The sequence below is a fragment of the Haliaeetus leucocephalus genome, unplaced genomic scaffold (assembly GCF_000737465.1).
Source record: "Haliaeetus leucocephalus isolate CR32 unplaced genomic scaffold, Haliaeetus_leucocephalus-4.0 Scaffold808, whole genome shotgun sequence".
In the NCBI taxonomy this organism is placed as follows: Eukaryota; Metazoa; Chordata; class Aves; order Accipitriformes; family Accipitridae; genus Haliaeetus; species Haliaeetus leucocephalus.
The window spans coordinates 405,714-418,318 of NW_010973244.1; the positions used below are offsets into that span (position 1 = coordinate 405,714).

The following is a 12,605-nucleotide window of genomic DNA, read 5'->3' on the forward strand; positions in this document are numbered from 1 at the left end:
CTCTGCAATTCACCAGAGTTTCAAGGTAAACTTTCTAAAACACTTACTTCTTCCACCCAAGCTGGGACTACAACTAATTTAAAGGGGCTGTTCAAAAGAGGTGGGTCACAAAGTTCATCATTTTTTTGCAGAATCACCTTTCTCTATATCCATATTTAGTGGTACATGCAGCAGGTGCCTGACATTTCAAAAATTAGACATGTGTCAGTGGTTTTCCAAATCAGACACCCATTTAGGTGTTCAAGGGATCGAATGCACTGAACAGTAGTGGGTTCCCCCCAGATAGTACTTTTGACAGCACAGATGCCATTTAACACTAGGTCCTTTTCTACAGAAGGTCAAGAGTCAAAATCGCTAACATTCAGGCCTGGTTTGAAACAGTTGGAAGTGCTTTTTTTCTGTTCAGGTTTGACTCCCAGCACACACAGGCTATTTCTAAAGACACTCTGCTGAGGACAAGAAAATCAAAGCCTTGTTATGGAAATCCACTTTGCTAATAAATTTTGAGGCTGCTTTGCAAACACAGGTAGGTCAGATTTTTCAAAAGAGTTGTAAGGGTGAAGACAATTTATGCAGACCTATGTGAGGGCATGGTAGATTGGACTGTCCACTTCAGCACTCAGAAATGAAGAGACCTCAAGTGCTCAGGCTCCAGCTGACTGCCTTCACATGCCCACAGCTGTCACCCCAAAACTTCTACAAGTTTCAGCTAAAATGGCTGCAAGTTTCTTTTTTAATAAAAAGATGCTGAGTTATATCCAAACTCATGTTTTTTTCTAATTTAATCTTCTAGTATTGCCTGCAGTCACCTCATAAGCCCCAAACATGTCCAGATGCCAGGGCAAGGCAGCTGCTGACAGCAGCGTTACCATGGAAACCTCTCACAGCTTTAGCCCCTTCAAATTACAGTGTTATATAACCTTTTTTTAAATGATTAATTCTTCTTTTTTTTTTTTTTTGAAGCTGCCAAGCCTCTGCCATGGAGTCCTCGATTTTATAGTATATTTGAGGAGACTGTGGAGGGTCTTAAATAGAAAAAACAAATATCAACAGCAAAATATAATTATTTCTTACTCCAGCGATGCACGCATGAACACAGCCACCCACAGAAGTCTCACTTTTTTGTGGGTTTTTTTTTTTTTTTTTTTTTTTTTTACAGAAGAGATGTACACAAATGTTTCTGTTGCCCATAAAAGCTTTCTGTCCAACTGCAAGTCGGTAGATAGATGCCTTCCCTACTTTTACTATTAAAAAGTGCTGAATTTCTGCCATCATCTGTATTTACAAGTCAATCTGCCTTCAGAAATGAGCATCATCCTGCGCTTTATAGTCAGGAACGCACCAGCCTCTGCCCTTCTCTTAATAATACCCTGGCAATGTTCTCTGGAAAGAATCCCATCAGCCCAGCTTTGGGCCTCTTTGCAGAAGAATCTAATATATACATACACATATTTTTAAATGAGTGTTTTTCTCCAGGGTAACTGAAAACACAGCTCTGGTGGGAAAGGGGAAAGTAAGGAGAGTTCCCCTTGCTTCACAAGCTAATTTGACTATTGCGCACTAGTTAAATTAGTAGCATTTTGCTTTTGCTTTTTTGATTAGCTGGAAGTTGGGATTTTGTGGATGGGAGGTTTGAGAAGAAAGGCACGGCAGCATGAACTGTACCATTTTTAGGGCATGAAAGCCTAGTAAAAAGGATGACTGAAATAACATCTGAGTAAAGTAACTCCCTGGTTCAATAAACAGAGAAAAATCTGCTTCTGCAGACTTCAACACTATTCTACATCAGTTCTCTCCCATATACAAGAGCCATATATTTTTAACAGCCTCATGCTCCAACTTTGCACCTGCACTTAGCCGCACACTCAGAATTTGGACACAGTTGACCGCTCTTCTCTATCTAACCATTGTATTGCTCTCCCAAATGATATGCTCCGCCATTTGGGCACTGTGAATTGTACCTACAGTGGGATTCAACCATAATTAGATACCCTCAAAGCTGCAGGCTGTTTCCTGGCCTCTGCTGTACTTGCTCAGTGTCTGCAAAGAGCTTACCAGGAGGTAGTTTCATATATGCTTATACACAGCTTTGAAAACCACAGTATTTAGCTGAGTGTCTGACTGCTTTAATGTGAGAACTTCAGAATCCACGCAGGCATCAGACCCAAAGCACTGAAAGCCTCTTTCCAAACTAATGAGCATAACAGAAGTCAAAAAGCTGATCTCCGAGTAGTGCTCTCAACTCCAAGCGCTATGTCTCACATGTAGGAGAAGAGGAAAGGGAAATAACAAGATTTCATAAACTTTCACTTTATTATAATGTCCTCATGTCATCTTTGAACGTGAAAAATTGATGTGTGATCCCCAAACAGGATCAACTGTTAACAGCTACTAATAAAAATTTCATTTGTTCTGTGGCATTTGAGACCTGAAGGACCCAGACAAAAAAATGTAATGAGATCCCAGGCAGCAATTCTGACGAGCTCTTGTAATGAAGTCTTGGCAATCTTGTTCAGGCAGACTACGAAACAGCAAGTAACTGAATCCAAAAATCCCTGAGTGGATCCCCTGGACCATTCTCTCCTTAATTTAAATGAAAACCCTACCAGAAAATTTACTGCAAAGCTCCTACAATGAAGAATGCATGCCATAAATTTTCTGGATTAATGGGATGTGACAGGGAACTTACCACAGAAAAATGAAACTGATTAGTGGCTGTCACTTCAAACTGGAAGCTACTAAACTCGATAAAAGATTCCCAATAAGAAAGTATCTATCAATATTTTACAACTCCACTTCTAAAGTAAACTGCCACTCATAAAGCAAACGAATGCAGAACTGCTGTCGAGAAATGACACGTTTTCATCTCTTGCAACTCAGTGTACTTTTCCTTAGCTTTGATCATATTTGTCATTAATCCTAATCTTCAAAACTCTTCTTTGCAAGTCCTGGAAAGCCCTTCCTGAAATAACAACCCCTCAGAGCCTAATGCAGAATGACTCAAATTCAGAATTTTTAAAATCAACACTTCTGGCTTATTTTCCCAAATCAGCAAGGACAACTTCATATTCAAAAAGCAACAAAGCACAAACCTCATCAAAACTGTCTAACTTCTATTTAATGCCTACGGTCTTCCTCCCAGATTGCTCTTAAATTGCCTGGCTCTTGCACTGTGTTTCTCTCTGCCTCTCTCCCAAGAGCTCTGCAGTCCTGTGCCTCGGCTAGAGCAGCTGCTGACAGACTGTGGACCCAGAACTCCTCATGGACGGTCAGGCAGCAAACCAGATCATCTGAAAAGGTTGCGCCGGCCAGCGAGCAGATGCGTGGTGCTGCAGGCATAGCCTGTCATTTAATTAGCACTTAAGACATGCAACAGGCTTCAGAGCATTGCTTTGTCTTAGGGCGTGACAAAAAGGAGCTGGCTTCCTTTTGGAAAAATGGTGAACTTCTTTTACAATTTTTTTTCTTCATTAAATCCTTCCAGATAATCAAAATAAAATCATACTTTCAGCTTCATTAATATCTGTTCTCCCACATTATTCCCTGCCATTGACTCATGGGAAGAGGAGAGCTCCCGACCAATGACTCATTTCCCATTCCTCCTCCCTCCACCTTCCCTCCCTCCTTCTTTATTCCAAACTATCAAATTTACTCTGACTAGACATGAGGCATTCTGGACAAGAGTTTGACAAAATGATGTGCCTCAGACAGGCAATTTCATTCTTTGCCCTACCATAGAGCTGACAAGTTATTACTGTGATTTATATCAACTGAAAAGAAAACACACAGGAGGGGGAGAGCCTGGTCTCCACAGACTGTGGGGCTTCCTTCGTTCAGTTATGTTACTGGAAGGGGATGATCCTCAAGTTACTTGCTCCAGTGTGTACCATGGAACCAAAAAAACTGAATTATAAAAAAAAGAAATAAATACTCAAAATTCATGCAAGTGTAATCAGAATTAAACCCTAAACATAGTTCTGGGGAACACATCAGAACTGCTTCCCTTCATAGCTGCAATGCTGCTAGGAGTCCACGAAGAATGGGAAGAGTTGGACAGAGACAGGCATTATCTTCCCTTTCCCTCAAAGACCTCCAGAACAGCCCGCCCAGCACTGCCCCCCTTTCCTTCTGCAATAGATTATTTTTCCTGTCTTAGGAAGATGGGAGCAAGGGAAGAATGAATTAGGCAGGTGCTACAGTTAAAGTTCAACCTGCCTCTTTGTATCATTTGTGCTGGATACCACTTTTTAATCCCATGGTACAGACAGCTGGAACCACCCAGGCAAACTCATCAATTCATCTTTAAGAAAGGCTTTAATAAACTACATTTGTACTCCAGAGCCTTGCACACCAACACCAGTAATTCCTTCTTTCTGCTGAAGACAGTTTGCTTAGTATCACCTGCGGCTTTTGCATGGGTCTAACACAGCCAGCAGATAACCAGCCTGTCCTTGGTGAGTAGAGCTAGTTGGCCTAATGCTACCCTCCTAAATTAATGACACTACCCAATCTGGAGTCAGCGATAAATGTCACTATTCGGCTTGTAGTCTCTGAGCCACTGCCATTAATGAAAATGTTAAACAAAACCAGCTCCAGAGATAGATCCATGATATGCTACAGCAGCTGCATATCTGGTAAGTCTTCTGTCCATGCTCTGCACTGTCACATCTATAGGTGCCACTTCTTCAGCTAATTTGCATCTACATAAGCTTAGTATTGCTTCCCATGGAGCAGTGTATCAAATGCTTACTGAGAAGCACCTAATTTTATGATGAATTGGGTATCACCATCCCTACTTAGCAGATGAAGATACACAGAGACTCACTCAAGGCCAAGAGCAGTTCAGCAAGCTGAACCTTGTTCTTCTGGGAACACTCGTGGCACCAAACTACTGCTGATCAAAAAGCACAGCTGTACAGCTTCCACTGGCTTCTGTGGCAGAGGAACCAACCCACAAAACTACCCCTTTTTCTGTCCAGTTTTTCAGTAGTAATCTGTATGTTCTAACAGTGACAAACACTCATTAGAGACTTCGAACATGTCATTGTCTCGAGGAAAGCATGAAAACTGTTGGTCTACAAAAACAGATGCATTTTTCCTCCAGGGTTTCTTAGCCTGTGGGTATCGCCCACCATCAAGACCTTCTGACAGTAGTATGTAGAAGAGGAACCTCTGTTGGATAACAAGGATATTCACTGAGATACCTGTTATAAAAAGGGATGCTAGTCAGCAGAAAAACCCCACACATACTGTCTCAGACCACCTCTTAATTTGTAGTGATATCAGGTGCCCTTCTTTGTTCTTCTTGCAGAGCTATTATTTCTTCTCCTGCCACTGTTTCCTGAATGCTGACATGTAAAAATCTCCAAACTGGTGCTTGAAGTTCCCTCTTCAGCTCATGGCTGGCTTCTAAAACCACGAGCCTTGTAGACATTTATATATTATATTATATACACACACTTTTTTTCTGGTATTTTCATGCTCTAGCAAGGGCCATACAAGATGTACATTGGCTTAGTGCTTACAGCTCAGCTTGAAATGAAATGAGAAAACTGCTAATAAGGTCATTTAGAAACGGCATCAGTTCTTTCCCCTTCTGAAGTTCACCTGGAATCAAACAAGCTGTGAAACTACAATCACTCAGCTGAACTTCAGTCTAAAATGCCAAACATAAGAGGAATGACATTTTAGGGCTGAAAGGAGGACATGTGCTGGAGAGGCATGCTGTGACACAGTTGGGTGCTGGGGAAACCAGCCATGGAGGGATGGTGATGATGGAAAGGATGGCTGAAACGCAGCAGGCACATTCACCATGACAAAAGGTGGCTCGGATGAGGTCCGGGAGGTGGCATGGGGGACAGGTCACTCACCGCAGCCTGCTCTGCTGGCTCGGCAGGCTCAGCAGGGACGGCCTCCTTTTCCGCAACAGCAGCAGCAGGGGTTTCCTTGACCTTGGGTTCCCCAGGTGGAGCTTCTTCAGCCTCAGTCTTTTGTTTTATTGATTTTTAAGTAGACAGTGGAAAAATTGTTGAGGAGCACATGATAGTGGGGAGGGAGGAGGGAAACGGGAACTGTGCCTGGCACAGTGCTGCTTCAGGGTCAATCTTGCTGGGCTTTGCCAGGGAGAGAACAGCAGTGCTTGGCCTTAGAGCATCTAAAGGGCATTTTCATCCTCAGTGTTCTATGTGTAAACTGAGCCAGTCCTACATCCCTCCCTCACAAGGAAAGAAAGCATCAGCTTCCTGAGCTACAGAAAGGGGTGATGGAAGTAGGGGGAAGGCACTCAGTTTGCTCAGAAATACTCCAGAAACTGATAGCAAGGCCGGGAGTTGAAACTGGCACTCGTGCGTACCAACCCTGGGCTTCAAATATGAGTTTTTTAAAATTATCCCCATTCCCTAGTTCTGTCTGTTCTCAGACAATATAGTCCCTTCTCCAGGGAAGGTAGAGAAGCAATTAGCAGAGACTCAAACAGTTTTTGTAAGCGCAAGGGCAACCACTGACTACTTGAATTCTGGCAGTGTGAAAATCATCCCTGCTTTCTTATCAAAACACATTCCCTCTTGAGCTCTCAATCACCTATAAGGCATCCATTTATCAACCCACTGTTGGAATTTCCACACTTTTAAATTCTAGCCTAAGCTTGCTTTTTAGCAAGAGGATCTAGTAAATATCACCAGCCCTGCAACACATTCAGTCCTGTGGCAAAATAGCTCACAGCTAAAGTGCGATCTCCAATGGAGACATCACTTTTCAAATACACATGCATACAAGGGGAGAGCTGCAAGCTGTGCTCAGCATATTCCATTTATAAGATGGCTGACTCAACCAGATAAAATAACCCCAATAGATTAATTTGCCATAAACAAATTGCTCAGCATAATATGAAGCTCAAAAGCTATTTAGCCACTTTGCAGTTGATAACAAGCAGCTGGCTAGGTGGTCTCCTGTGATGAAGAGACAGCTTCCATGAAATTCTTAAAGATACTAAAATCCTCTCTTCCTTGAAATTTTTCATGAAAAACCCATAGCTCTCGCTCCTTTTCTCACATACTCCTTAAGCAGACTGATTTTTAATGAGGTACAGAGAAGTCTGCCTAAGCAAGACCTTCAGGATTTGGCATAGCATAAAGAAACATTCATTTTATTATACCATGCTGTGCAGAAATCTCTCTGTATACTGTGTTAATGCCAGCTCTAGGGAATTTCACAAAGAAGAAACAGGACTGAAATGAGAAACACAAAGTAGATTTATCCCAGGTGAGATGACTAATTAGTTTCCTGAGGTTTAATGCTGGAAGAAACTTCCAGGCTTAAAATGACAGGTAACACGTTATAACGCAGATTGCATTGAAGTGCTTCAAGTCACTTGTTGACAAGCAGTCTTCAGACTAGTTACCACATTTCAGCTACAAGTAAAAATACTCTCACCATATTCAATAACCATTATGAACACAAGCACCACTAGAGGCATTATACAAAAGCCACATTAAATAAAACTGAGTATCACTCTGCTGCTATTAAGTAGCTATAGCACTCACCCAGCAATGCTGCTGTTCCACATCCTTACTCCAGGCTAACCAAAGACTGTAAGAGAAACTAAGAAACTGCCCAAGTATGATCACTTCCAAAAAGATTCTCCACTCCATAGAAGTAGACTGTGCCTACTATTAATATGTGGAGAGCGGATAAAACTACAGCAATATTGGAGACATTATGTACTATCACCTGCTTGCTGTACACTGGACCACAGTACTCATTCTTGTCATTTCTTAAATGGAAAAAAATGAACAAACTGTTTGACTATACCTTTGAAAAGTAAACATATCTTAGAATATCCTGGTTTTCTTCTCTTTCTCTGTGCTATCCTTCTGAAGGACTGTTTCAGCGAGTAAAGATTTACAACTACAATGATATCACCCACCAACTCCTCCAGGTTAATGTTTTGTGATTTAGAGGATGGAAAATACAAAAAAGGAGAAAATATTTTTGTATAAAGGAAAAAGGGTGCCATTTTTTACAAGGCATTTAAAAAGGAAGCAAAAGCCACTCACCAAAGGCTCTGTCACATTCTCATTTGATTGCACTGTAAATACAGAGGTATCCTGGGTATAGAAATGAAAAACAATGATGCAAAAATATTTGAGATGGGATGTTTGCAGGTGTCTATCAAAGACCTGATTTTTTAAATGGTTTATTCAGGTAAAGTCATAAGTAAATTCACATAGAATAAGATGACAAATAGATAATCTAAATCGATATTAATAATAATTATTAGTTAAGCGCTATTAATATTAAAGACATTCCCTTTTCAATTACATATTTTACGCTTCTAAACCGTGCAATGCTATTAAAGGCAGTGAAAAACCTTTCATTAAATACATGTGAATTGCAAGGACTTTGTTTCAGGCACAATGCACTTCTAACTTGTGAAACTCAGAATCTTTTTTGCAGACTACACGTGCCTGCGCCTGAGGAGCACACTAGCTCTAAGCTACCCTCACATCCTTTTGATTCTGGGCTTTTATTTGAGTAGTAACTGTAGTAATTACGGATACAAAATTTTACCTGCATTAAGAAGGTACAAAAATGGAGATGTTTTCCAACGTCTTACTCATTCAGAACCAATTAATTTGCAAAATATTGATGGGCCAAATCCTTTTCCTACTGCAGTGGGGGCATCATCGTTTTATTTCCTCGGGGCAAACATTTTGCCTTAATTGTTAGAGGTGGTAGCCTTATGGTTTGCCCCTTCCTTCTTGATCCTTTACTAACTTAAACATCCTGGAGCAGAATGGTTAAGCATTGGAAGACTCATTTCCATCCTTGTATAAGCTCAGCCTTTTTGGGTGCTTTTAAAAAATGGTGTACAGGGTATGCTGTGGATGAGCCATGCTCTAAAAGGATGCTGGAATTAATAAGGCCCCAGATTATCCACCTGAAATCTGGGATCTTGGCACAGCCCTGGAATTTGAAAGCATAAACATGGTATCTTCATGCACTGTATCTCTGTGATGTCTGACACAGAGTCTCACCATCAGCACAGCAGCAAACAAATAATTTTGGTTTAACTTCCAGATTAAAATATATCTTAAATGAAAATAGAGATGCAGAAACAAATGAAACTCATTTTATATATACACACACAGAGTCACTGAAAGTATGTGAAACTGAGGAAACCATGCTTTACAGGATTTTGGGATTGGGATTGTGAGAAAAATCCGCAAAAGAGCACAATAACAAAGCTAAACCAGTCCTTTTAGGAGGAAAAAATCAATTCCACTAAGGTAGTCGGATTTTTGCTATTAAATTCAGTCAGGCCAAGAGTACCAAGACTATTAGCATCATTATAGTAACATCCAGGAATAATTTCTGAGAACAGACAAGGTTTGAGTCAGCATGATTGCTGTGCAGCTCGTCTGTAGAACAGATTTCCTGAAATTGTACAGCCAGTCCTAATCCATTCCTAACAGCACAGAAAAAAAAAAAATAAATCTCAAAACATGTTTATTTCTTACCTGCGCAAATCCATTAAATGCTGTGCTGGATGCCTAAGTAGAAGTGAAGATCAGAACAAATTATCATCTGTTCACTAAATCAGAACACGAGTCAAAACATTTTTATTTGCAAAATAAAAATGTAGGCCAGACATTAAAAAATAAGAAAAAAAAAATAAAATGAAGGGTAAGGCAGCAAGAAATTTGACAACAGTGCTATTTGATAAGAGGTGACACAGGCTTATAGAAAACAACAAAACCAAAAAGCAAAGTAACTGAAATATTTTTATAAAATAATAATAATAATAGTAAAAAAGACTAGGTGCATTTAAAGTTATACATATAAAACACAAAACCTGCGAGACACAACGTGCCTTCACAGTTCAAAGCTTCATTCACTGTTTTGAAACGCATTTTTGTCAGCCTGCTTCATTACACGGCTGAAGGGCACCACACTATGAACAGTTGCATGGCAATTTTTCAAAAAAAGAATAGCACGGGCTTAGGAGAGGCAGTGGGAAACACACAAACGGATTGTTTTTAAATGACAAGGTTATGCATGGCCTAAGGAACTCTTTGTCTAGACTAGGCTACACACTGGGGTAGGTACCTCTTCTTTATCAGCCTCAATTTCCTGGTACAACAATCCATATCTCCGGTTAGCAATTTCATCTTCAGATAAATCTGAGTTGTTGGTCTCATTGTCTTTAGGACTAGTTGAACTCTCGGTGCTAGCATTTCTGGAATTTCCCATTTGAAACAGAGCCAAGGGTCTAGCTATCTCCTTGCTCGGTCCAGGATTGCTAATGCCTGCCTGCTCCCCAGGCAAGCCTTGTTTTACTGGTGCCTCCTGACTTTTATTGCTTGTGCTCGCACCTACTTCTCCCCAGCTGTTATCAGTCCCTCCTAGGTCTTGTGTAGACCATTTATCACTAATGCCTAACCAAACATTTTCCATGTTACCTTCCTCTGAGTCTTGCTGCTTGGGGAAAAAGGGCCAATTATCCAGTCCATTGGCTTGGCCATCTGACAGATTAGAAAAACCCCAGGAATCATTAGTAACTGTTGGATCCCAGTTTGCCAGCCAGGGGTCTGTTTCCAAGGCTTCAGGAACACCACTGCTACTAGGATGCTCTTCAGCGACTGCTGCTGCTGCCCTACCTGTCATTTGGTCTTCTGCATTATCTAGGCAAGGACTACCACAGCTTGCGCTAGCAGCATCAGCTGTCTCAGGCAGCAATGCCCACTCTTTTTCAGCAGCAGCTTCACCTTCAGCAGCAGCACTACCATTTGGGAGGAGGCTGATGCTACTGTCTTCAGTTCCCTTACCAGACTCTTCTGCACTGAATAATTCAGCACCACACAGAACATTTCCAGTATCTGTAGGATCCTTTTCTGTGTGGTCAGTTACCTCTAGGTCAACATGGGTTGTCATGTTTATACACTCCATGGATGTACTCTCTCCAGTACCACTGTCAATTTGGTCTAAGCCATCCTCAAATGTCCTTTCATGGTCCTGATCCCAGATACCAAAGACTCTCTCAGGTTCAGCGCCAGTGCTTTCTATAGTTTTACAGTTGTCCACTACTATTTTGTCCCCACCTTCCAGCCCTGTGGTCAACAATGGTATTTCTCCATCTGTCTCCTCAGTGACATTGACCCATTTGAATTCTTCTTCCCTAGGGTTTTCTACTTTAGCACCACTAGCTCTCCCAGTATCCCCATCATTATCTTCCAACTCATGTAAATTTTCGACCTCTGTGCTGACTAATTTTTGAAGATCTGATTTTGCTATACCCTTATGAAGTTCTGCCTCACTGTTTCCTTTGGTTTCACAACCTTGCTCTTCCAGTTCCTCTGTACCTTCTACCTCCTTGTAGTTAACAGCTCTGGTCTCTACCTTTTCACTTGGCTTGACACCTGCCCACTCATCTTCCTCCCGCTCTTCCTCTGCCTTTTGCACATCACATGGGAGGGGTTCATCCAACAAGCTATCAGTTCCCAGGATGGGCGTCTCAAAACTGGTTATGTTCTCTAAAGGCTGATTTGTCACATCTTCCCATGGGACATTTTTGGCATCCAACTGGTCCTCCAGTGAAGTCCTCTGGTTTTCGTTTATAGAAGCTGACCCTGGTGCAGCATCCTCCTGCTCACCTACAGCAGGCCAAACACTAGCAGGCAGAGTACCCGTGGATTCGCTTGAGGTTTGCTCTGCCACAGGGAAAAGCAAAGAACCACCTGCAGCGATTTCCTGGCTGACACTGGGTGTGCTAACATCTAGGCCCCAGTTGAGTGAACCTAGATCAGTTTGAGATCTGTTAGTATCTTCTGATGACCCACTGTTTGGGGCTTCCTCCATGACCAGGTTACACAGGGAAAGACTTTTTGAAGAATCAGGCTTTAAGCAGACAGAAAAGCAAAGAAAAAACACAAGATGAAAAAGATAAAGGAGGACTTGATGACAAAACACAAAATTTATATTTTACTAGAGCAATTTTAATTTAAAGAATGAAAGTGACTAAATTAAGCTGTTTAAGAAAAAGCTATGTGGTTTGCAACATTTGGAGGCAATAGATTGCAATGTAAAAGAGCAGCACTGATAGACAAAACCAGAAAACTACATATTACACCACACCGATCAAAGCATGTCTCTAGAGTGGTTGTGATTTTGGGGGGAGGTTTGCTTACCGGCTGCACCAATTCGCTGCTTGTCTGTATAGAAGAAAATCAAACTTATAAAATACAGAAAAGAATAACATGATGTACTTTGTTACAGCAGCATTTTGTTAATTAGCAGTACTTTAACCAGCAGCAGTTACCAAACTGGTGTGGGGAAGGAACGGTGGGTCCTCTCCTGCCGCTCCACAAGAAGACTAATCCCAGGCCCCTGAATTTAAGCCACGCTTCCAGCCTCTGCATTACATTATAAAAGAAGTTCTACATGTATGTTGAATATTTATCACACTTTGCTTTCCTCTGCGAGCCACTGACATTTTTATTGCAGGAACCTTATTACATCTCAGTTGAAAAGAGGGGTTGCTCTGGGAGATGGTGACCAAGGTAGGAAAGAGCACAAGTGGCAGTGGGGCTTACTTGTATTTGCCCTAA

At 41.4% G+C, this 12,605-nt stretch overlaps 1 protein-coding gene across 1 annotated transcript in view; it reads right to left on the reverse strand.

The window, feature by feature from the left end:
* AMPH (amphiphysin) overlaps window positions 1–12,605 on the reverse strand; it is an 87,972-nt gene that overhangs the window by 12,010 nt on the left and 63,357 nt on the right. The window contains exons 14-17 of the mRNA XM_010581820.1: window positions 12,186–12,209; window positions 9,519–9,551; window positions 8,055–8,105; window positions 5,871–5,987 (exon numbers count right to left, since the gene is read on the reverse strand). Coding sequence (XP_010580122.1) covers window positions 5,871–5,987; window positions 8,055–8,105; window positions 9,519–9,551; window positions 12,186–12,209 — 225 coding nt within the window. The remainder of the gene's footprint in view (window positions 1–5,870; window positions 5,988–8,054; window positions 8,106–9,518; window positions 9,552–12,185; window positions 12,210–12,605) is intronic.